Source organism: Solanum stenotomum, chromosome 3 (assembly GCF_019186545.1).
Source record: "Solanum stenotomum isolate F172 chromosome 3, ASM1918654v1, whole genome shotgun sequence".
In the NCBI taxonomy this organism is placed as follows: Eukaryota; Viridiplantae; Streptophyta; class Magnoliopsida; order Solanales; family Solanaceae; genus Solanum; species Solanum stenotomum.
This window is the reverse complement of record NC_064284.1, coordinates 20,708,360-20,735,329: the sequence shown is the minus strand read 5'-3', so window position 1 is coordinate 20,735,329 and position 26,970 is coordinate 20,708,360. Positions and strand designations below refer to the sequence as shown.

Below are 26,970 nucleotides of genomic sequence, written 5' to 3'. Positions count from 1 at the left end.
AAAATTGACTTCAAAAAAACAGTAAATAAGTGTAGAATTATAAACTTACTTAATTTCTTAATGCAAGTGAAATCTAAAAAGATGACATATAAAAAGGAACGGAGAAAGTATATACATTAGTTATGTGGATCTCTAAATTTTTGCTGAAACATAATATTGATTTTATATATGAATAACGTATCTCCTAACTAGCTACTAAATATAATATTATAAAGCAAAATTTAATACATGAGTCACCTTCAAACCATCTAACAAACAATTCCTTAATCATTTAGGTAACAAAGTCTACCGTTCAGCCAAAACCTTAAATTTGGACATTTGAAAGCTATATTTTATAACGTGTTGGGGGTTAACAAAGTCTACTTTCTCTTGCGGGATATGTTTGATGATAGTTTGGTGCACCACACATATTTCTCCATTCATATCAATAGTAGTGTTTTTGTATTTTATTGTCATACGATTTTTATTACTATCAGTTATTACATTATTTGGTTACGTTGTTGCAATTGTTTCTTGTTTCTAAATGTTATGTGTTGTTTTTTCGATTATTTGTTATGTCCTATTTAATTATTTTGTATTTTCTAAATAAATAATGTGAATATTTGTCTAGCAGCTAAACATAGCAATCTACCTATAAGGCAAATAATGACTCACGTAATACCAACGACACTATTTATCTAGGGAGTCTCTATGAAAAGAATAACTAATTTGAGGCGCAACTCAAAAATCTAATAAAGCAAAAAAAAGAGTATGAAGTTTCACAAGCAAAAATGTAGCTCACCCAATAGTTTGTTTGAATAACAAGTTTCTCATAAGCGATGTGACATTTTCTACTTAACATACCATAAAAATGATGATATACTGAATATTGGGTACTCAATAAATGTCTTGGAACAAAAGTTCATATAAACAAAATAGTTACAGTAATAATGCTAATATACTAACAAAACAATATTTTTTAATATAAAATAGTTATAATGAAACAATTCAAATTCAGTCACATAGTAAAATCACATAACTTAGAAAAAACATCAATGAAAAAACAATCATTTTTTGTTCATTATACTTAATAATCGTATATGACAATTAGTAGTCAAAAGTCAAGTCAATTATGTCATTATCATACCTAATATGAAAGTAAGTAATCAAAGAACACACCTAAATTCATGAGCAAATCAAACCAATCAAGCCAACTCAAGGGTAAGTTAAAGTTTAATGTATCATACTTTAAAACAGATTAATGAATTCAAGAGCAATTCATTGAGGCTACCAACACTCGGAGTATTCTTCCTCCGAAATAACAATGTCGATCCAAGAGCAATTCATCAGGATCATCAACTCAATCCTTGAAGATTATTCTTCCACTCGAATATCAAGATTGTCCATACAAACCCAAAACACAAGTAGTTTCAATCACGACACTTTAGCCAAATCATTAATCATAGCGTAATTATTCAAAGCATTTTTAATCAATCTTCTCATTATTTAAAGATATATCAAATTATTATTCATATTAGAAATCATGTTTAAATTCATTAAGTGGGTGTTTGGATTAACATATTTTTAGTGACTTTTGACTTTTAAGTTCTTCTTTAGTTATGAAAGTGTTTGGGTAACTCAAAAATTGCTTAAAACATTTTGAGGATAAAAAAGTATCAAAAAAGGCCAAAAGTCAAAAGTTGAGTGTTCCCAACTTATGACTTTTGACTTTTAACTTATAAGTAATTTTAAAAAAGTCAATCGAGACACCCCTTAGATCACATTTTAAATCAATAAATTGTTCGTAGCTCTAAATTCAACTCAACAAATTTCATTAATGAAGAAAATGCATTTCATACACATATTATAAAATGAGTGAAATATGAAGACTCGATTGCAAGTTTGTCTCATACACACTTAAAACCGTATTGGAAACTCTCTTATAGTCAAAAGTATGTTCGAAAAGAAACATACCTCAAGTCCCACTAAAATGCCTTAACGTGCTTAACAACATTTAACGATAACTTTCACAAAGAATTCTCAAAAATTTCTTGTTCAATATCGATCTCAAATCAAACTCCTAGAAATCTACGAATTATAATAAGGATTTAAGCGTTACTATATGATAAAATCGAGATTATAATCAAGGTGATGATTATTGATATTTTTACCAACTCACCTCTTATTTTTAGTTAATTTTTGTTGTCTTTTTTGATGAATCAAGTATTAGTTTTTCGAATTGTGTTTGTTTTAGATATTTTGAGATTTAGAAGGATTTTTATAAAAAAAGAAGAAGTAGAATTAAGAAGAAAATGAGCTAAAACGAAGAGGATTCATGCGCTCAGGTGCTGCAACATTGATTTTAATTGTCACCGGTGTACACAATTTTTGTTGTACAGGATGAACTTGGCCACACTTGAGAGTATATCAATGCTCTACTTGTGAAAAACTTACAAGCCAAAAAAGTTCACTTGTTCAAATAATGCCATTGATATCATTTTACCTATATTCTGATTTTTTTTTATGATTCTTATATATATAATATTCAAAAAATTTAATGAAGTCGTGTCGGTCCACTCCCCTTAACATAGGATGGATCTGTCCTTGTTGAATTATTGTATCTATTCAATAATTAAGACATGTATTATCTTTTTTCCGTTATCATCCTTAATTACTTTTTCCAAATTTATAAAATTTATCTCACAAAAAATATGATACATTAAATGAGAGTATATCTCCTTAATCAAAAGTGTCGATTTTAAGGCTAAGTATGAAAACCATGATAAAAATTAAGAAATAAAATAAAAAGGTCCGTAGAATTAGATGGAGGGCAAATACGTAAAAAGACAAAGATACTCCACGTGTGACGTGTCTTATCGTGAAACGTCATTTGGGAGTGCTCTGTTCCGTAACACATCCCCAAATCCCCTCGACTAATGTTGTTAACCACGTCGCTCATCTATTCCACATGCTTACAGTCAAATTAACTCACGCCTTCATCACTGTTGTATCAATCTGCGTATAAACAGAGATATTGATGGAAGTGTTCAATCAGTCAACTCAGTACGCAAAATTTCACTTTCATCTATTGTTTCTGTAGCAAATTCTTTTAAATTTTGACTTTTCTACAATGGCACGGTGTCGTTTGCTTCTATTCGTTGCTGCGCTTTCTTCTATTTTTGGACTCCTTCATGCCAGTGCTGGCGAAGCAGATCCGATTTACAGGTAAACGCAGCTTCACTCTTATTTACTATTTTCAACTGTTCAGTTTGATTCAAGTATGTATAGGGTTTGCTTTCAGTTCTAGCTAATTTCTGATGAATAATGTAACTTAGCGGTTGATGTTGCTCGATTTACAATTTAGAATTCACGGAAGCAATCGAATGCTAGTATTTGCCGTGTTCATTAGTATATTTTCTGATATTTTTGTTCACTTTGATTTCTGGAATCAATTGATGAGCCTTTGTCAAGTAGAGGCGATGGACCTAAGTTTACTTGATTTAGTGTGAGCTCGGACATACAAATGCAAGACGCAAAAACATCTTCTGTTGTCTATTGAGGTTAAAAGCTAATTTGTAAGAGATTAAAAAAATTAGCTCTATCTAGTAGGATGAAACTACAGGTGTTGATCGTACTGTGTGTTGAATCTGCAAATCAAAGTGTCGAGATGAGTGAAGCTCCTCCATTGATGGAGGCTAAGATCAGTGAGAAGAGAAAGAGGAATGTTAGACGAGATAGATCTTTTTAGAAGGAGGAATCATGTGAAAAGTATTGATTGTATTTCTCACTGAGAAAGATGAATAACCTTTACATTTGCAATGTATATATATACACGCGTGAAAACAGAGAAGAGAACATAACCAACTACTTGAACAGTGTTAACAAACTTTTAACAAACTTAAACTTCTAACTAACTTTCTGAACTTAAACTTCTAAACTAATTCTATCACTGTGCAAGTTTTATCTTCCTCCTCCAAATGAAAGGACTTAGGTTTCTCTTTATCAGCGTAAGGAGTGATGGATGGAGTTACTTGATATCTATACTTGTGTTGGAAGGACGTGGATACTCAGTAAAATAGTGGAGCTGTGTGTAGATACCACTGCTCTGTGAAAAGAAGTGAATAGACTTGGATTTATAGTCCAACTGCTTGTAACAAATAGATCTTTTTTTAAGTCTAATTATTTGGAACAAATAGAGATTTTCTTCGATAGAAACCTGTATATTATACTCCTCGATTGGTTCATGGGGATACTTAATTCTAGATTGAAACATTGTTATCAAACAGCCTGCTACTATTAAAAAGAGGTGTTGATCTTTAATGAACAACAATTGGAGGTAACTTTTCAATCATATTGGACTTTTTGAAAACCTTAGAAGTTAGATCTACTATATTTGACCTTTCGGTTTAACTCTTAAATGCTATATCATACAAGTAGATTTTTTTTATGATGTAAAGGATTTCATTAAAGAGCATCAGGGTGACGCTAAAGGAAAAAGTGTACAAAGAAAGAGAGTTAGTTCCCTTACATGAGTACTAAGCTAGGATCAAAGAGCTAACAAAATCCAAAAACTGTCAACACTATACAAGTAGGTGTTAGAATCCTAATTTTACTATTGGATGTATCTTTCCAGTGTTTGTTGCGTTCCTTAGCTTATAAAGTGTCTTTCCATGCTGAACTATCTGTAGATGGGCCACTAGATGATATTCCCCTTTAGATGGATGCATGAGTTTATTAAAAACTAATGCATCTTGGCCTTTAAGTTTTCTCGTAGTATGTTACCTAGCTAGTTTGGTATAATCAAACTTATATAGGCTCACTCTCAGTGTTCACTTTACCTTTGCTAACTTGATTTTTTTATAAAGTAAATCAGATAGCGAAACAGCTAAGAACTTGCACAATAGTTTCACCTCATTTTGGTTATCAGTTCAACTTTTGTGAGGTCTGGATTTTTTTTCTCAACTATTTAATTGGATTAATAAATTAAGAGTCCTATAATTGTGTTTTACGAAAGTTCTAATTTGGTGGATGATGTATTTAAATATTAGAATTGCAAAAAAGAGAACAAGAGTAACTATAGAGAGAATTGATGCCCATGAGTTTCTTTTGTCTGTCCGTATTTATTAATCACTGGAGTCATCCTCAGGAACTATGGTTGGTGATCTTAACTCCTAATGACAGTTCCACTGAGGATACCTGTCGAATGCCCCTTCTCTCTTCCCCTCCTCCATTACCACATGAAAAAAAACTGTATTATTTGGCATCGGGAATGGTCCAAAAGTTTAGGGTGAACGAAGTAGATATTATTACTCCTCAAAACCTTTATTTTTGGTTGGATTGAATACAACTACAAAATTATAACATACAACTTTCAAAGACCTATATAATCCTCTTTACTACGGCTTCTTGCTTCTGTGTCAAGACATAACTTGATGCAAGTCATTGCTCTGTATTTCTAGTTCTTCTTGGTTCATAAGTTTACCAATTGTGACACGCTGTCAAAATCCCAACGAACTAGGCTACTGTATGTTATGCTGTTAAGTGGGGCCAAATTAAGGTAAAGGAATCCCCATATGCCCATATTCTCAAAGCTCATGTGTGGTGCCAAAGCTAGTGAAGAAATGAAATTCCATATTTGCTTTGATAGACACGAGAGGTTGGATCTGGTAGGCTCTCATTGGACGTGGAACACAATAAAGAACTATTAAGGTCTGCATACTCTCGAGCCATTTAAATTTGTAACCATATTTTCTCTAATTTCTGAATCACATTGTTCTGTAAGTTTTCTTTCTAATGGGAGAAAGGAAATACATGAAAGTAATGCATGTCTATACTCTTTTAGTGTAACTCTCTAGCTTGGTTTGATCTATTTCTCAGTCTACCTTCTGGCGTCTTGGGCAGCACCTGGCTTTTACTAATTTGCATGTTATATGGGCTGAATCCAAAGATAAATTTTCTGTTGTTAATCTACAACACTTCCTTTTGATGTTACGTTCACTTCATGCCCTTCGACTTTGAAATTGCTGGTTTTACAGTGCTTGTGTTGATCAATGTGAAAAGACTGGATGCGTGGGGGACGAATGTTCTCAACATTGTAATTTTACTTCCGGGGGGATTCCCATTGATGGTCCATGGTATCTACAGGAACCACTTTATTTGAGATGGAAACAATGGGACTGCCTTAGTGATTGTCGTTACCACTGCATGCTTGCCAGAGAGGACGAACGGAAGAAAGTTGGTCTTAAGCCGGTCAAATATCATGGAAAATGGCCTTTTCAGCGTGTCAATGGAATCCAGGTTTTTCACACTATTAAGTTGGCATTTTCTCCTTGTTAAGCACTCTACTTCTAGGCTGTATTGTTGTTAGTATCCTAAACTAAGTCTTTCATGTCCAGGAACCTGTTTCTGCAGCTCTTTCCGCTCTAAACCTTGCCGTGCAATTCCATGGATGGGTATCTTTTTTCATTTTTGTGAATTACAAGCCGCCATTTAGGCCAAACAAAAAGCCATTTTATGAATACACTGGCTTGTGGCATATCTATGCTATTTTTGCAATGAACTCCTGCTTGTGGAGTGTTGTTTTCCACAGTAGGTGAGATATTGTTTATTTCTATTTTCTTATAGCTCTCTCTTTCTTTTGCAAGAGATCTCCGATTAAAATTGCTGCATTTCGCGTACATTATTTATGCATAAATCAAGTAGCTTGAAACTGTCTTCTGAAGATATATAGTTTCTCCTTTTTGGTTATTGGCTTCTCATCAATATATTAGTACTGGCTAAAGTATGAGGTTTTTTCACTGATAACAAACTTTGTCTGGCATGGTCATGGATAGTTGTGAAAGCATTTATGCGAATTATTATTTTGATGTACGACAGTCTGAGAAGTGAGAACAATTTATGTTCTCCAGCTTCTCCTTATGAATGGAACTGTTAGGGGGCACAGTGGGCAGATTGTTTGGTGTACATAGAAGTAGTTGCTTGCAATTGTTCAGTTCTCTGACTGTTTAATTCTGGGTGTTGTTTGAGCCCATTTCTTCTTTTAGTAATTGTGATGAAAATTTAGTATGGTTTTTTTAATCACAGTAAAACAATCCCGAATCAATGCATGGTGTACTGTAATAAGAAGCTAGTCTACCTTTTCAGTACAATTACTAAAGAAGTAATGGCCTCACCATTTCTTCTGGGGAAATATTTGTTTGGTTGTGATAATGTTCTATCTTGTTAAATTACAACAACAACAATTATACCTCAATTTCAAGCTAGTTGGGGTCGGCTGTATGAATCCTCATCATCATAAATGCTTTGTTTGGGTCCATAATATTTCAATACTTCGTACGGAGGAATTATCTAACACTAAAGGCTCGAAGACCTTCAATTTGGTCGGCTATGGGACACATAACTATTTATCTTATAAGAGATATGCTTATATGAAGTTGACCCAAGTAAAAGCTTACAACGAAACTCAATCGGTAAAGAAACTTTCAACTCAACTTTGTGCTAGAGGATTCTTATGACCTTAATTCATCTCCAAAACTCTCCCCACACTAAAGAATTGACCTTAACAGCTTTGCACAATTAGGAATCACCCAGTTCGGGCCTATACACATACGAAGAATAGTTTGGTCTTAGCTTAAAATTTTTTGGGGTGTTACAATTAAGTCCATGTTTCTAGATTGTCTACATTTAGGTACCTCAATCCCATCTAATCTCACTTCAACTTCACTCCTATATTACTGGTTACTTGCAATGGATGTATATTACTTGCTGAAGTGCTTCTCTATAGCTCGAGCTTTGATTGAAGCCTCACTAGTTTCATTGTTTAACACAATATCGTCTGGTGACTGTCATGGCAGCATGACACCTCTTTCTAATGAGCATATTAGTGGCACCCCTTCTTTTGGCTATTGTTCTGGCAACTCGTCCAGTGATGATTCCAACCATTGTTTGGCACTTTCCAGCAACATCTAGGCGACCTGAACTTTCCTATAAGATCCCAGTGGCTAGGCTTTTCCAATGATTTTCACACAGGTCTCCATGGCACCATCAAAGTGATTTTTTTCCCAATGATTCCGATTCTATTCAAGTGACTTCTTACAATTCTAAAGGTTGTTTGCTCTTATGTGTTGTCAAATTAAGTAGATTGGTTTTCCAATTAAATTTTAGGGTTCTGTTGAGATATTAGAACTTTTAAGTTCCTAAGTTCGATACTGCCCATATGTTATTTAGCACTTCTAAATAGGTGTACTTTTTTTTTTGATAACCGAAAAATCCCCGAGGGCCAGAGCAGTGGCGCACGCAGCAGATAATGGGTCCACCTTCTCCCTTTTCCCTTAAATACCGGCTTTGTCTTGCACGGTGTTTGAACCCGTGATGTATGAATTATGCCCTCTTACCACTAGACCAAAGCCTTGGGGGCACTTGTAAATAGCTGCACCTTGTATTCATCAAATTATCAAGTCATCAACACATCATCTGTTCTCTTAATTCTCAAATAGCTTACGGTTTCTCCATTTGTGAATTTCCATGTTCTGATGCTTTGCAATTTTGTAGATACGTAGACTTGACTGAGAAGCTAGACTGTTCATCTGCCGTTGCATTGTTGGGTTTTTCTCTCATCCTGGCTGTATTGCGAGTTTTTAATGTGACTGATGAGGCAGCAAGAGTCATGGTTTCTGCTCCACTTGTTGCATTTGTGACAACCCACATCTTGTATCTGAACTGTTACCAGCTTGACTATGGTATGTCGACTTCACAATTACTTGATATAGTATATTGCATGCTCATGATAAAGTGTGCCCTGTACAATCTCCTGCTAATTAAAAAAAAAACAGCAAATAAGTTTGCAATATATACAAAATTAGTTTGTAACATCAATCAACACTATTAGTTTCCCAAACATGTTCTATTTTATTATCCTTCTCATTTTGAATTTTTAACTTTGTTTATTTATCAATGATCAGTAGCATCACATATTTGAAAGATTTTGGTTCTATTTTCTGTTCATATAATTATGGGATCAAAGCAATATTATTATCCTAATAACAAAAATATTAGTTACTCCATACGTAACAATAGACTTATTAACTGAACTAATTACCATAAACTTATTACATTCTGTGGCCTAAATCTGTTAACACTATTTGTAACATTATGTGGTCCAGTTTTGAGTTTATGTGTTGTACCTTAAGAATAAAAAACTGTAGGTGCTCGTGAATTATTTTTTGACTTGTATGTCAAAAATAAAATAATGATAAGAAAATGCTGAAACTGTTGGAGCAACTTGTGTATGAACTGAAGAAAGAAAATATGTTACAGACGGCTGAATTTCTTCTGACTTCCAATTTTAATTGTTGATACTTGCCTTGTGTCACTTTTTTGAAGTAACAATACTGTATGATTGTCTTGGCTCTTTGGATTTCATGAATGTGTCTGAGTGTTGTAGAGTAGGAAAGTTGATGTTGCTCGATCACATTGCAGGGTTAAACATGAAAGTCTGTTTGGGTATGGGAACTCTGCAGCTCATCTTATGGGCTGTCTGGGCAGGGGGTACTCGCCATCCATCACGCTGGAAATTATGGGTGGTGGTAATTGGTGGAGCTCTTGCTGCACTCCTTGAGATATATGACTTTCCTCCCTATAGGGGATTTGTGGATGCCCATGCTCTATGGCATGCCACCACCATTCCTCTGACCTACTTGTGGTGGAACTTTGTGCGGGATGACAGTGAATTCAGGACAACAACTCTCATCAAGAAAGCAAAGTAGATTGAAGAATCACGTGCTTGTTCTAATTTCTAATTTTGTGTATGAAATCATTGCTTGTTTAGGTCTTTGTTAGTTGTCACTAGGCTGTCCTTTTGTTCTCGCAATGTGCATTTCTAGTCGATGTCTAATCATGCGAGTTTCTCCTATTTCCAGCTTCAGTAGGTCTAGGTCGGAGTCGCCATTTGATGGTCACACTCATCTCCTGTAGTTTTGTAATAACATTTGATACTCTCTGTCTGTGGCTTGAACTTTACTTGATTTGAATTATGTACAAGGTGTGTTTAACATATTTTCATGTTCTGTAAATCAAGTTTAATATTCTCACTGGACATTATTGTAATTTGTAGGCATGTTATCGTGAAATACTACCCTTTGGTAGTTGTACATTATTGTGAAATGCTAGTACTACTCTTTGCTGTACAATATTGTCAAATGATTTAAGGTCATGTCCCCCGTAAGGTGTGAATATTCCAGATCCATGCTATTTAGATTTAGTGATGATATTCATAGATTTCAAATCCCTAAAGCAGATTCTGTAATATTTACAATCTACCTTCCTAAAACCAGCTGGGTTCTTATACCTATTTGTGTTGGTAGTTTGGAACAGCAATTCATGCATGCAAGTAAGTTATGCTGGGCCTCTAATTAAAAGGCTTTTGATCAAGAGGCAGTTGGGGATGATCCCAGTTTTATTTCTTTAATACATAAACCCTTTTTACGTTAAGTGATGATTAATCTAAAGATCGACTATATAGCATTAGAATCCAACCCTGAAGTTTTGAGAATTGGGAATTGGTCTAAAGTAATATATACTAAAAAGGGAAAAGGGGTAAATATACCACTTTTAACTTTGTAATTATGGTGGATATACCTTCGTTAAAAAGGTGTTAGGCTAACACATATACCCTCACCATTTAACAAATGGTGCGTACATACTTTGGTTATCTAACAAATGAGGCATATTTATCCTTTTTCTCAAAGAGAAGGTGCACATGGTACAACCTCTGGGCTTTGTCGATCATGTCTATCCAAATCACATTTGTCTGCTTAAGAGAGCACTCTACGACTTGAAACAAGCTCCCAAAGGATGGTTTGAAAAATTCAGCTTTTACATTCTTCACTTAGCATTCTCTTGAAGTAAATCTGATTCATTTCTGTTTGTGCTCCACTCATATGAAGGTGTCCCCATACTTCTCTCCTCTGTGTAGATGACATATTATTGACTGGGAGCAATCCTTAATATCTAGGCTCGTCAATAAATTAAGCACTCAAGAACAACTGGACAAGGGGAATATTCATTATTTTTTGGGCATCAAAGTTCACCGCACTAATCCTGTACTGTTTCATGCTCGTACGTACCAAATATGTCGAGCTTGACTATCATTTTGTGTGCGAGAAGGTCTTTAAAGGATGTGACTAAATTTATTCCGCCATTGCGATTTATTTCGTCATTGTAATTAGACCCTGACTTGGACTTGAACGCTTCACAATCGTGTATCGTCTGATAAGTTCTTCATGTGTGTGACTCTCATAATGTAGTAGGAATATACACAAACATAGAAGTAGATACAAATAGATTATAAGAAGGTGCACAACGCCTTAAAAGTAGATGTCTTGGTGAGGAGAAGTCATAGGCGTACTATAATAATTAAGGAGAGGTAAATGTAGGGCGATCAGTATTGAGAATAGATAATTAGACAGAAAATAATGCATCTTTAGTTTATTTAGGACATAACCTTATTAGATAGGAGGATATGGAAATTGCAAATTCGGATAGAAAGTTATTAGATAGTGAGTGTTTTCTCACTTTCTTGCAAGATATGCTTGACGATAGTTTGGTGCATCTAGTAGTAGTATTTTGTCCTACGATTTTTGTTACTATCAGTTATTGCATTATTTGGTTATGTTGTTGCAATTGTTTTATGTTTCTATATATTATGTGATGTTTTTCTCTTATTTGCAATGTCCTATTTATTTTTGTATTTTCTAAATAAAAAATGTGAATATTTGTCGAACTGCTAAACATCGCAGTGTGCCTATAAGGCAAACAATGACTCAAGTAATACTAATGACACAATATTTATCTATGGAGTCTTTATGAAAATAATAACTAAATTGAGACACAATTTATAAATCTAATAAAATAAAAAAAGGGTATGAAGTTTCACAAGTAAGAATAAAGGCTCACCAATAGTCTTTTTGAATAGCAAGTCTCTCATAAACGATATGACCTTTTATACTTTAACATATCATCAAAAACAACAATGGTATGCCTGAATACTGGGTACTCAATAAATGTCTTGGGACAAAAATTCATATAAACAAAATAGCCACAATAATAATGCTAATTTAATAATAAAATAATAATTAATATAAAATAGTTATGATAAAACAATTCAAATTCAGTAAAGTCACGTAACTTAGAAAAAACATCAATGAAGAAATAATCAAAATTTGTTCTTTATACTTAATAATCATATACGACAATCAATAGTTACAAGTCAAGTTAATTATGTCATTATCATGCCTAATATGAAAATAAATAATCAAACACACTTAAATTCATGAGCAAATCAAACTATTGAAGCCAACTCAAGGACAAATTTAAGTTTAGAGCGTTATACTTTAAGACAGATCAATGGATTTAAGAGCAATTTATTAAGGCTATCAACACTCGAAATATTCTTCCTTCCAAATAGCAAGGCTGATCCAAGATCAATTCATTATGCTCATCAATTCAGTCCCTGAAGACTATTCTTCCCCTCGAATATCAAGATTGTCCATACAGACCCAAACACAAATAGTTTCAATCACGACACTTTAGCCAAATCATTAGTCCCTTGTTAGGATCTAACGCTTACCATCATGCCCAAAAGCTATAAGTTGATAGTAAAGGCGCAACTTTATTTCTTAACTAAGTCCACCAAGCAAGCGCCATGTTCGATCATGACTCCGACCCGGGCCACTCAACCCCTCGTGGGCCTTGCCATAGGCAGGATGTTGACATTACTCAACAGTCTCCCTCTCGACACCCGCCTCATGTAGAATGTTGCTTGTGGGAATCGAACTCACGACCTTGGCTCTAATACCACTTGTTAGGATCAAACGCTTACCATCACGCCAAAAGTTATAGCTGATAGCAAAGGCACAACTTTATTTCTTAACTAAGTCCACCAAGGAAGCTCCATGTTCGATCATGACTCCGATCCGGGCCACCCAACCCCTCGTGGGACTTGCCATAGGCAGAATGTTGACATAATTATTCAAAACAATTTAAAATCAATCTTCTCATTATTTAAAGGTACATCAAATTATTATTCATATTAGAAATCATGTTTAAAGCCATTAAGTGAATATTTGGATTAACTTATTTTTTGTGGCTTTTGACTTTCAAGTTCTTCTTTAGTTGTGAAAGTGTTTGGATAACTCAAAAAGTGTTTAAAACACTCTTTCAAGGAAGGATGAAAGAGTATTAAAAAAGAAGCCAAAAGTCAAAAGTTGGGTGTTCCCAATTTATGACTTTTAACTTATAAGTCATTTAAAAAAAGTCAATCCAAACACCCTCTAAATCATGTTTTAAATCAATAGATTATTCGTAGCTCTAAATTCATCTCAACAAACTTCATTAATGAAGAAAACACATTCCATACATATATTATAAAATAAGCAAAGTATGAAGACTTGATGTGAGTGTTGAACATCTTTATTGAATTCACCAAAGCTTAAACTTCACACGAATTTTTGCAGGAAATTCTCCAAGCTTGAGGCGTGTCGAAAGACACTGTCCTTAAGGATATTTCACCTGATATAGGTGTATCCCGGCCACTAGGATTTAACATGCTCTTCTAGAACAAAACTAGAAAGCAGAAATTAACAATGCTACACAATAGAAAGAAAATCCAGCACATGAAACATGGACAAAGGAGAAAGGAAAATCTCTCTTCAACTTCTTCCTTTACGTGAACCAAGAAGCAAATCATTTATAGAAAATGAGATAAGATCATTCTCCCAAATGTTTGCAGGAAATTCAAGACAATGATAAGAGGATTAAATGGTCATAAAGGATAATTATGGGAATGTTTAAACCTGAAAGTCAACTGCCAAAATATGGCTTTCAATCTTGAAACATATAATGGAATTATGGCTAATCAAGTCTAGGCATTCAATCACAATAAATATATATTTAATACTCATAAACAAGATATGAAAGAACGTACCTAGACAATATTATGAACACTTCTTTTCGAGATATTAAAACCATTTTTTCAACAAGTTTGTCTCACACACACTTAAAGCCGTATTGAAAATTTCCCTAGTCAAAAGTATTGAATGTGCTTAACAACATTCAACGATAAGTCTCACAAAGAATCCTCAAGAAATCCTTCTTCAATGTCGATCTCAAATCAAACTCCTAGAATCTACGAATTAGAATGAGGATTTACACATTACTTTATGATGAAATCAACATTATTATCAAGGTGATGAGTTGATATTTTTACTTAATTTTTTCTTTGATGAATTAAGTATTAGTTCCTTGAATTGTGTTTGTTTTAGATATTTTGAGATTTAGAAGGATTTTTTTTAAAGAAATAGAATTAAGAAGGAATTGAGCTAAAACGAACAGAGGACTGAGGAGGAATCATGCGCTCAGGTGCTGCAAAACATTGATTTTAATTGTTAGTAGTGTAGGCAATTTTTTTTCATAAGAGGTGTCAATATTTAAAAATAAATAATTGACTAGGAATTAAAGGTTGGAATCTCAATAATATTTTGGGCTTGCTGAGGATCGAATTCGGCCACACCTAGAGAGTATGAATGATCGAATTAGGTCACACTTGAGAGTATAAATGCTTCATTTGCGCAGCAAACTAACAATATCGTTTTTACCTATATTATGTTTTTCAATTTTTTTTTATATATATAAAAAATACTCAAAATTTTCAATAAAATAGTGTCGATCAACAGTCGACAGAATTAGCTTGTTAAATTATCGCATCTATTCTATAATTAAAACATATATTACCTTTTTTTGTCTTAAATTTTAGTATCATCCTTAATTACTTTTCCCAAATCTATTGGATTAATATCACCAAAAAATGTGGTAGGCGTATTAAATAAGACTATTTCTCTTTAATCAAAAGCGCGATTTTAAGGCATAGATTAAAACCCAGAATAGGAATTAAGAAGCAAAGTAAAAAGGACGGTAGAATTAGATGGGGGGCAAATATGTAAAGCACAAAGATACTCCACGTGTCTTATCGTGAAACGTCATTTGGGAGTGCTCTGTTCACGAGATTCGGTAACACATCCCCCAAAAGCCGTCGACTAAAATTCTCTCTCTTGGTTGTTATCACGTCGCTCATCTATTTCACATGCTAATAGTCAAATTAACTTATGCCTTCATCATTGTTGCATCAATCTGTGTTTAATACACAAAGATATTGATGGAAGTGATCAATCAGTCAACTCAGTACGCAAAATTTCACTTTCATCTCTTGTTTCTCTAGCAAATTCTTCTCCATTTTGACTTTTCTACAATGGCACGGTGTCGTTTGCTTCTGTTCCTTGCTGCGCTTTCCTCTATTTTTGGACTCCTTCATGCCAGTGCTGGCGATGCCGATCCGATTTACAGGTAAACACAGCTTCATTCTTATTTACTATTTTCTACTGTTCAGTTTGATGCAAGTATGTATCGGGTTTGTTTCCAGTTCTAGCTAATTTCTGGTGAATAATGTAACTTAGCGGTTGATGTTGCTCGATTTACAATTTAGAATACACGGAAGCAATAGAATGCTAGTATCTGCCGTGTTCATTAGTATATTTTCTGATATTTGTGTTCACTTTGATTTCTGATGAGCATTTGTTAAGTAGAGGTGATGTACCTAAGTTACATGATGTAATGTGAGCTCGGACATATGAGAAGATATCTTCTGTTGTTTATTGAGGTTAAAAGCTAATTTGTAAAAGAGTAGAAAATTTAGCTCTATCTAGTGGCATGAAGCTACAAATTGTTGATCGTAACTGCTGTATAAAAAGAAGTGACTAGACTTGAATTTGTAGTCTAACTGCTTGTAACAAATTAGAGCTTTTTCTAGTCTAACTATTGGGAACAAATAGAGATTTTCTCGATAGAAACCTGTATATTATACTCCTTGATTGGTTCACGGGGATACTTAATTCTGGATTGGAGCATTGTTATCAAACAGCCTGTTACTATTAAAAAGAGGTCTTGATCTTTAATGAACAACAATTGGAGGTAACTTTTCAACCATATTGGACTTTTTGAAAACCTTAGAAGTTAGATCTGCTATATTTGACCCTTCGATTTAACTCTTGAATGCTATATCATTCAAGTAGTTTTTTTTTTATGAAGGGATTTCATTAAAGGCATCAAGGTGACGCTAAAGGCAAAAGTGTACAAAGAAAGAGAGTTGGTTCCCTTACATGAATACTAAGCTAGGATCAAAGAGCTAACAAAATCCAAAAAACTGTCAACACCATACAAGTAGGTGTTAGAATCCTAATTTTACTTTTGGATGTGTCTTGTCAGTGTTCGTTGCGTTCTTTAGGTTATAAAGTGTCTTTCCATGCTTAACTATCTGTAGATGGGCCTCTAGATGATATTCCCTTTTAGATGGATGCATGAGTTTATTGGAAACTAAAGCATCTTGGCCTTTAAGCTTTCTCGTACTATGTTACCAAGCTAGTTTGGTAGAATGGAACTTATATAGGCTCACTCTCAGTGTTCTCTGCGTTCCTTAGCTTATCAAGTGTTTTTCAATGCTGAACTATCTGTAAATGGACCACTAGGTGATATTCCCTTTTAGATGGATGCATGAGTTTATTAAAAACTAATGCATCTTAGCCTTTAAGTTTTCTCGTAGTATGTTACCTAGCTAGTTTGGTATAATTGAACTTATATAGGCTCACTCTCACTGTTCATTTTACCTTTGTTAACTTGATCTTTTTATGAAGTAAATCAGATAGCGAAACAGCTAAGAACTTGCACTCCTAATGACAGTTGAGGATACCTGTCTAATGCCCCTTCTCTTCCCCTCCTCCATTACCACATGATAAAAAAAACTGTATTATCTGGCATCGGGAATGGTCCAAAAGTTTAGGGTGAACTCGAAGTAGATATTGCTCCTCAAAACCTTTATTTTTTGTTGGATTGAATACAACTACAAAATTATAACATTCAACTCTCAAAGACCTCTATAATCCTGTTAACTATGGCTTCTTGCTTCTTTGTCGAGACATAACTTGATACAAATCATTGCTCTGTATTTCTAAGTTCTTCTTGGTTCATATAAGTTTACCAATTGTGACACGCTGTCAAAATCCCAACGAACAGGCTACTGTATGTTATGCTATTAAGTGGGGCCAAATTAAGGTAAAGGAAGCCCCATATGCTCAAAGCTCATGTGTGGTGCCAAAGCTAGTAAAGAAATGAAATTCCATATTTGCTTTGACAGACACGAGAGGTTGGATCTGGTAGGCTCTCATTGGACATGGAATACAATGAAGAACTAAGGACTGCATACTCTCGAGCCATATATATGTGTAACCATATTTTCTCTAATTTCTGGAACATATTGTTCTGTAAGTTTTCTTTCTAATGGGAGAAAGGAAATACATGAAAGTAAAGCATGTCTGTACTCTTTTAGTGTAATCCTCTAGCTTGCTTTGATCTATGTCCCAGCCTACCTTCTGGTGTCTTGGACAGTTGGGCAGCACCTGGATTTACTAATTGGCATGTTATATGGGCTGAATCCCAAGATAAATTCAATTTCCTGTTGTTAATCTACATCACTTCCTTTTGATCTTACGTTCACTTCATGTCCTTAGACTTTGAAATTGCTTGTTTTACAGTGCTTGTGTTGATCAATGTGAAAAGACTGGATGCGTGGGGGACGAATGCTCTCAACATTGCAATTTTACTTCCGGGGGGATTCCCATTGATGGTCCATGGTATCTACAGGAACCACTTTATCTGAGATGGAAACAATGGGACTGCCTTAGTGATTGTCGTTACCACTGCATGCTTGCCAGAGAGAAAGAACGGAAGAAAGTTGGTCTTAAGCCTGTCAAGTATCATGGAAAATGGCCTTTTCAGCGTGTCAATGGAATCCAGGTTCTTCAGACTATTAAGTTGGCATTTCTCCTTGTTAAGCACGCTAGTTCTAGGCTGTATTGTTGTTAGTATCTTAAACTAAGTCTTTCATGGCCAGGAACCTGTTTCTGTGGCTCTTTCTGCTCTTAACCTTGCCATGCAATTCCATGGATGGGTATCCTTTTTCATTTTTGTGAATTACAAGCTGCCATTTAGGCCAAACAGAAAGCCATTTTATGAATACACTGGCTTGTGGCATATCTACGCTATTTTTGCAATGAACTCCTGGTTCTGGAGTGTTGTTTTCCATAGTAGGTGAGACATTGTTTATTTCTCTTTTCTTATAGCTCTCTCTTTCTTTTGCAAGAGATCTCCGATTAAAATTGCTGCATTTCATGTAAAGCATTTATGCATAAATCAAGTAGCTTGAAACTGTCTTCTGAAAATATATAGTTTCTCCTTCTTGGTTATTGGCTTCTCATCAATATAATATTACTGGCTAAGGTATGAGGTTTTTTCACTGATAACAAGCTTTGTCTGGCATGGTCATGGATAATTGTGAGAGCATTTTGAATTTGTCAGATACGTCCTTGAATGCATATGCTTATTAGAATTTTCAAATGTCAATTTCCCAATTTTCTAGGTGTTTGTGCCACAGAGATCATATGAGCACCAAGCTAATGTGAAATTGCAAATTATTACTTAGTCTGAGACGTGAGTACAATTTATGTTCTCCAGCTTCTTGTTATGAGTGGAATTCTTATGAGGCACAGTGGACAGATTGTTTGGTGTGTCGCTGCTTGCAATTGTTCAGTTCTCTGACTATTTGATTCTGGCTGTTGTTTGATCCCATCTTGCTTCTTTAGTAATTGTGATGAAAAGTTAGTCTAGTTTTTTTATCACAGTAAAACAATCCTGAATTATTGCATGGTGTACTGTAATAAGAAGCTAGTCTAACTTTTCAGCACAATTACCAACGAATTAATGGCCTCAACATTTCTTCTGGGGCAATATTTGTTTGGTTGTGATAATGCTTTATCTTGTTAAATTACAGCAACAAAAACTACACCTCAATTTCAATCTAGTTGGGGTCGGCTGTATGAAACCTCATCATCATAAATGCTTTGTTTGGGTCCATAATACTTCAATACTTCGTACGGAAGGATTATCTAACAGTAAAGGGTCTCTGGTATACTTTAATGGTTACACCTTTAATATACTAAAGAGTCTCTTAATAAGCATTAGTCGTCTAGTTGCTATCACCTATGCAGATTTTCAACTTTCAGTTTTTCCCTATCTTTTGCTAGATCTGCCTGGATTCTCAGATATTCTATTTTTTTGCAATTAACTTCTCTTCATGTTATTTTAGGTCCACCAATTCCTTTTTAACACTTCTAATAATCATGTTTCCGCATTGAGGAACCGATGCACTTGGAGGCCTATGTAGCACGTAACCAAACCATATCGATTGTCATTCTCTCATTCTATCCTCTATGTTACTTGTAGCTTCTAACATATGTGATTATTTCTTTCAAATGCTGTATTACCTCACAATGCACAACATCTTAACATTCGCATCTCTGCGGTGTTCATCTTGTTGATAAATTGGGCTGTGGAGGCTCGATTCACTCGCATACAACATCTCCTGACCTTACAGTCATTTTATAGAACTTTCCTTTCACTTTGGTAGGCATCTTTCTATCATATAGCACTCCTGTGACACTTCCCAATTTCAACCATCCACTTTATTCCTATGCACAGCATTCTCATCTATCATTCCATTTTCCTGGAACACTAATCTCTCAACCCGAGTCTACACCCTGAATGATATCGGCACTCGAAATCATTTCTGGCATGAGCGAACCCTTGACCTAGCATGCTATAAAATTGAATACTGACTAATGCGGAAGCTTTTAAAACATAAGCATACAATGCAATGACTTAGAAAATGAACTCAATAACTTTATAGTTAAAAATCAGAAATCTGTATAATATGCATATATTTGTATAACAATGGTAAAAGCTATTACCCAACTGACTCATCTATGAAGATTCTAATGTACTGAAGATAGGTTATTGGGACAAGATCTCAGGCTAGTTGAATACTCTAATAACAACATCTAATAACTACTAATATTCCGGATAAACTAGAGCTCTTTGAAAGCAAGAAGGTCTCACCAAAATTAGATGAAAGTGATCCTTATGATGCATCTGCTGCCGATTCTGAATACCTGAATCTCCATCATAAAATGATACAGATCCGAATGACGTCAATACATGGAATGTACGGTATGCAAAGTAGGTGAATGAAACTACTGGCTAAAATTGAACATACTGAACTGAATGAGAAAATCTAAAGATAGACTAAAATAAAGAACTGAGTAGTGTAAAAATAAGATTTTCAGCTGAAAAGCTGGGGCATATGCTAAAACCGATTAACTGAAGCATGATAGGTGGATATTTGAATTTGAGAAAAGAAATACATAAAGTAGTATGCAATTATTTTAAAACACTTCCATCATCTGATGATGTAAAAACTGTTTTGATGACTTGAGCTGGAAACGTGTCTAAAACTGTAAATTTGAGAAGTCATTATGTCTATGACTATATAAATAATCACATCAGCTTAAGCGGTAAAATATATAAAATCTTTTAGTGGGGAGTTTCTTACAACCAACACATATCACGTGAGTTCATGATGTCCAACAGCTAACCTAGTTGAGAGGGCTGCCCTAAACCTTGCCAGGGTATATAACCTATCTATCTATGTGGATCCACTAATGAGCCTCTTGGGCTAAAGGAGTTGACCGACTAGCGGTATACTCAAATCCCACGGTGGCACATAGTTATGAGACCTCATTTTCCAAATCCGCATCCTCTCAACGCTAAGTAATTCTCCCTAAATAATCTATATATGCTCTAACTATTCATGGAAACTGCAACTGAAATCATTCCAAGTCATTGCTCAAAATCTGTAAAATTGTACTGCTGGTGAGCCTATGCTCACAACTATTTGAAAATTATATCTATGTCTGTAAGGAAAATTTGTAAACTTTCGTAAGCAATTTGTCACGATCCAAGAGACGATTCCGAACCATTTTGAACAATCACACCACCTTCATTGGAATCAACCAAGCCAACACCCAATGAGGTCAGTCTATGAACATCACATACTAGCTCTTTCTTACCATCCTCAACATGACTACCATCGATAGTCGACTAAGAGCATTGACCACCATATCGCTTTACCCCAGTGATAAAGGATATTCATGTCGCAATCTTTCAATAACTCGAACCATCTCCTTTGGTGAAGATTCAAGTCCTTTTGGGTGAATATGTATTTAAAGCTCTTATGGTCGGTGAGCACATCCACATGAACACCATATAGGTAATGTCTCCAAATCTTTAAGGCAAAAAGCACTGCCGCTAACTCCAAGTCATGAACCGGATGATTCTTTTCATGCACCTTCAATTGCCCGAAGAATAAGCAATAACTTTCCCATGTTGCATCAAAACACAGCCAAGACCAATCCGTGAAACATCACGATACACCACAAAACTATCCGATCCTTCCGGTTATGTCAAGATAGGGGCTGAAGTGAGTCTTTCCTTCAATTCTTGAAAACTCTTCTCACAAGCTTCCGACCATAGAAATTTCACCTTCTTTTGAGTCAACGTCGTCAAAGGCTAAGCAATAGAAGAAAATCCTTCCACAAACCTTTTAAAGTAACCTGCCAAACCCAAGAAACTCAGGTCTAGGTCAGTTCTTAATGGCCTTGGTCTTCTTAGGATCAACTTGAATACCATCTCCGGAGACAATATGGCTAAGAAAAGCAACGGACCTCAACCATCTCCGATACTGCCCATATGTTATTTGGCACTTCTAAATAGGTATACTTTTTTTTGATAACCGAGAAATTCTCGAGGGCCAGTGGCGCATGCAGCAGATAATAGGTCCACCCTCTCCCTTTTCCCCTTACATACCAGGCTTTGTCTTGCAGCGGTGTTTGAACCCGTGATGTGTGGATTATGCCTTCTTACCATTAGACCAAAGCCTTGGGGGCACTTGTAAATAGGTTTGCTTTGTATTCATCATATTATCAAGTCATTAACACATCATCTGTTCTCTTATTTTCGCAAAATAACTTGCGGTTTCTCATTTGTGAATTTCCATGTTCTGATGTTTTGCAATTTTGTAGAGACGTAAACTTGACTGAGAAGCTAGACTATTCGTCTGCCGTTGCATTGTTGGGTTTTTCTCTCATCCTGGCTGTATTGAGAGTCTTTAGTGTGACAGATGAGGCAGCAAGAGTAATGGTTTCTGCTCCGCTTGTTGCATTTGTGACAACCCACATCTTGTATCTTAACTGTTACCAGCTTGACTATGGTATGTGCACTTCACAATTACTTGATATAGGATTTTGCATGCTCATGATAAAGTGTGCCTTGTACAATCTCCGGCTAATTGAAAAATAACACAGCCAATAAGTTTGAAATATATACAAAATTAGTTTGTAACATCAATCAACACTATTAGTTTCCTAAACATGTTCCATTTTACCTCCTTTATCTTTCTCATTTGAATTTTTAACTTTGTTTATTTCTCAATGATCAGTAGTATCACATATTTGAAAGATTTTGGTTCTATTTTCTGTTGATATAATTATGGGATCAAAGCAATAATAATTTCCTAATAACAAAAATATTAGTTACTCCATACGTAAGAATAAATGTAATAACTGAACTAATTACCATAAACTTATTACATTCTGTGGCCTAAATCTGTTAACAATAGTTGTAACATTATGAGGTCTAGTTATGAGTTTATGTGTTCTGCCTTTAGAATAAAAAAACTGTAGGTTCGTATAATTTAAGGTGCTTGTGATTTATTTTTTGACAATAGTAAGTGATGGAAAAATAAGTCATGTCAAAAATAAATTATGATAAGAAAATGCAGAGACTGTTGTTGCAATTTGTGTATGAACTGAAGAAATAAAATATGCTACAGACGGCTGAATTTCTTTTGACTTCCAATTTTAATTGTTGATACTTGCCTTGTGTCACTTTTTTGAAGTAACAATACTGTATGATTGTCTTGGCTCTTTGGATTTCATGGATGTGTCTCAAGTGTTGTAGACTATGAAAGCTGATGTTGCTAGATCACATTGCAGGGTTAAACATGAAAGTCTGTTTGGGTATGGGAATTCTGCAGCTCATCTTATGGGCTGTCTGGGCAAGGGTTACTCGCCATCCATCACGCTGGAAATTATGGGTGGTGGTGATTGGTGGAGCTCTTGCTGCACTCCTTGAGATATATGACTTTCCTCCCTATAGGGGTTTTGTGGATGCCCATGCTCTATGGCATGCCACCACCATTCCTCTGACCTACTTGTGGTGGAGCTTTGTGCGGGATGACAGTGAATTCAGGACAACAACTCTCACCAAGAAAGCAAAGTAGATTGAAGAATTGTGTGCTTCGTTCTAATTGCTAATGAGTATGAAATCATTGCTTGTTTAGGTCTTTGTTAGTAGTCACTAGCTGTCCTTTTTTCTCGCAATGTGCATTTGTAGTAGATGTCTACTCATGCGAGTTTCGCTATTTCCAGCTTCAGTAGATCTAGGTCGGACTCGTTGTTTTGATTGTCACACTCATCTCGTGTAGTTTTGTAATAACGTTTAACACTCTCTGTCCGTGGCTTGAACTTTACTTGAGCTGAGTCGCAAGATAAATTCATTTAAATCTCCTTGATATGAATTACGTATAAGGTGTGTTTTCCATATTTTCATGTTCTGTGAATCAAGTTTAATATTCTCACTGGACATTCTTGTAGGTTGCAGCCTGAGGTCACTTTGTTTTCGTGAAATACTACCCTTTGGTAGTTGTACATTATTGTGAAATACTAGTACTACTCTTTGCTATACCATATTGTCAAATAATTTCAGGTCAGGACCCTGTAAGATGTCAATATTTCAGATCCTGCTATTTCGATTTAGTGGTGATATTCACAGATTTCAAATCCCTAAAGCAGTTTCTGTAATATTTACAATCTACATTCCTAAAACCAGCTGGGTTCTTAGTCCATTTGTGTAAATTGTGTTGATAGTTTGGAGCAGCAAGTCCGTTATGCTGGGCCTCTAATTAAAAGGCTTTTGATTAAAAGGAAATTTACGATGACCCAAGTTTTATTTCTTTAATATATAGACCCGTTTTAGGATAAGTGATAATTAATGAGCAAACTATATAAATCTCACTAGTTTATGTCCTAATTATTCAAAATCACGATAGTTTCGAATATTACTTTTTGTACCATATTTCGTTCTTTGGATACATGTATCTGACAAATTTAAAAAGCGAGATGCATGTTTAATTCGTTTGAATTAAATTGTTGTAAATGATTTCCTTAATTGAAAGAGTTATTGACTACTCTAACAAATTTTCAGCATCCCAGCGTATAAACCATATCAAATTTTCTAAAAATAACGATTTCATAAAATCAGAATAGTTGTAAACTTTGTCTTCTTGGCAGTAAATTGTTTTTATTTCTTTCTTTAATTACATGTTTCTATATGTTTATCTTCTAATATATATATATATATATATATATATATATATAATTTATCTGAGGTGTATCTTACCTACAATAATAGTGATGCATGTATCTGACTTCTGAGTGTCGTTTTTTAGAATGATTTTCATAAATACATTTGTATCTATTATAATGATCATGTATCTGAGTTATATCGTTTAAATACATTTATATATAAAAATGTATATAAGTCTATCATGTTGATAAATTATTTGTTAGATACATATACACATATATACCTATTAGACATATGAAGACTTACTGCATATACAAAGAAAATAAGAAGATGCATTAACTTGTTTAAATGCACCAAATACATCTAATAAAATAAGATTCAAAACTTTTGAGACTGAGATACATAGCCTTATTATGTTTGTTACTTCTGAAATTTTCTCTTGTTTAAAAGTAGAAATAATGTTAGTATATATGATAGTAATGTATGTCTAATAAGATAGGTTACCCATAATTAAGCTAAGATTGACTAATAAAATTAGAAACCAAACCCAAAGTTTTGAGAATTGGTCAAAAGTAACAAATACTAAAAAAAGGAAAAGGGGTAACTATACCCCTCAACTTTGTAATTACGATAAATATAAAGATGGGTGACTAACTGTCATTGCAATAAATAAAAGTTGTGTTCACCAGGCCATTGTCCAAATCTCAATTTCAAATTTTGCGGATCAAGATTGGAGTTGTGTGAAATCCAAACACAAGCTTGGGCGTGGATGATAGACAATTAGGCCCTGACTTGGACTTGAACGTTTCACAATCGTATATCGTCTAATAAGTTCTTGATCATGTGCGTAACTCTCAATACTATAGAGGAAAAGATACATTAATCTAGAATATACTAACATTTTGTACGTGTCATATGAAAAAGCTTCTAAGTGAACTTGTTGACTACTTCTTTCACTCAAATACAATGCTTGAAAATAACAAAGCTATATTCCTTTCCACTAATTGCCTAAATTAAGTCAACAGATTATTATTAGATGAAATATACATAGGACTTCGTTTCTTTAAGTATCACTACTAATATAACTACTTGCATGTTTTTGTGGTTGGAAAATGGAAGTATATATCTACAATATTGTCATGACTAAATTGTTTACATCCAAATAGGTGAGTACGAAATTAACTAGGAATATCTCCTAAACATCCTAATTTAAGAAGCAATAATAATTAATAACCAGAAATATTTACATAGAACTAATAATTCCATAAAGGCATGTAAGCATCATCAGCTTCCATATAATAATGATCTTCTACTTCTGCACATTGCGGTGGAGGTAGCATTAGTCCTTCCGCCATATTCGTAATTAATCCCGGCATGTACAACAGCTCTTCCTCATCCATAAAGAAGGAATTTTCTGGTATTTCAGGAGTACTGACAACACATTCTCCTGAAACTCCTTCCGATCGGAAGATTTCGGCGGCCTCTGCGGCCGCCTTTTGAATATCCTTAGAGTTGGAGGAAGCCGGGGTAGGCAACCTCCAAGCAGAATCAGCAAAATTCAAACAAGCAGAACGGCCTCTTAATGCTATAGCCGCCACGTCATGAGCTCTAGCCGCCATTTCAGCAGTTGGAAAAGTACCAAGCCAAATCCTTGTTTTCTTATTTGGTTCTCTGACTTCACAAACCCATTTTCCTGAATTCCTCATCCTGACTCCCCTGTATACTGGATGTCGAGTTTCGCGAAACTTCTTCCTGCCAGCTGGCTTTTTCGGGTTATTTGAAGCTAAGATCAGTGATGAATTTTTGTTAAGTTGGTCCATAAAGTATAGTAGTGACTAGTGTTGTATGTTTGTTCAGTTAGAGTTTTTTGCTTTTCTTTGGTAGTGAAAATGTTGGATTGGTATATATAGGAAATAATTAGTAGAGAGTAGGATCATGAAAAGTGTGATGATGCAAAAAGAACACGGAGTAAGGAGACAGTCTGGATTTAAAAATGGGTTCAATATGCATTTTAAGAGACCAAGTGGGAAAAGTATAATTTCCAAAGTTAAGTGTGGTCCTTTCTGCTGATGTGTCAACTTATTGACCAATCTTTGACATTTGTAACTACAGGACCTAGTTTGTTTAAATCAATTGGATGTAAGTCATTGAACTATACAAAATACTTGTTCTGTTCCCTTTCGCTTCTTGATATATTTATTAAAAAAATAACGATTAGTAAATGACTATACTATCACACTATTCTTATTAATTGATATTTTAGATTATGAAAATTGATTTGGGAAATAAGTAATGCACTGGGCAAAATAGAAAAAAAGACTAATTGTCTTTTCTTGATATATTAAAAGTGACAAAAAAAATGAAATTTTATTTTTGAAATAATGAACACGTAAAATGAAACATGATATTTATTAGAATATTGCTCCCTCTGGTCCATATTGAGTGATTTAGTAGTCCATTCTAAAAATAATTATACTTCTAAATTTGAAATTATTTTATTTTACACATTTTCATCATTTAATCATCAATAAGAAATTCTAACTATCTTAACCTAAGAACACCTCTTAAGTT

General features: G+C 34.6%; 3 protein-coding genes and 1 long non-coding RNA gene across 4 annotated transcripts; 2 read left to right on the top strand and 2 right to left on the bottom strand.

Moving 5' to 3' along the window:
* Positions 1-2,890: 2,890 nt before the first annotated feature.
* Positions 2,891-10,010, top strand: LOC125861017 (uncharacterized). The gene is made up of 5 exons (XM_049541102.1): positions 2,891-3,204; positions 6,015-6,276; positions 6,375-6,571; positions 8,530-8,717; positions 9,457-10,010. The coding sequence occupies exons 1-5, from the start codon at positions 3,110-3,112 to the stop codon at positions 9,741-9,743; spliced, it is 1,029 nt and encodes a 342-aa protein (XP_049397059.1). The 5' UTR covers positions 2,891-3,109; the 3' UTR covers positions 9,744-10,010.
* Positions 9,521-23,391, bottom strand: LOC125861037 (uncharacterized). The gene is made up of 2 exons (XR_007445908.1): positions 23,242-23,391; positions 9,521-9,670 (listed from the first exon to the last, which is right to left on the bottom strand). It is a non-coding gene; the product is annotated as an uncharacterized LOC125861037 (long non-coding RNA).
* On the top strand, positions 15,050-23,614 carry LOC125861015 (uncharacterized). The gene is made up of 5 exons (XM_049541101.1): positions 15,050-15,375; positions 17,616-17,877; positions 17,975-18,171; positions 22,056-22,243; positions 23,028-23,614. The coding sequence occupies exons 1-5, from the start codon at positions 15,281-15,283 to the stop codon at positions 23,312-23,314; spliced, it is 1,029 nt and encodes a 342-aa protein (XP_049397058.1). The 5' UTR covers positions 15,050-15,280; the 3' UTR covers positions 23,315-23,614.
* A 1,958-nt stretch (positions 23,615-25,572) lies between these two features.
* Positions 25,573-26,219, bottom strand: LOC125860175 (dehydration-responsive element-binding protein 1A-like). The gene has a single exon (XM_049540072.1). The coding sequence runs from the start codon at positions 26,217-26,219 to the stop codon at positions 25,653-25,655; it is 567 nt and encodes a 188-aa protein (XP_049396029.1). The 3' UTR covers positions 25,573-25,652.
* Between the last annotated feature and the right edge of the window lie 751 nt (positions 26,220-26,970).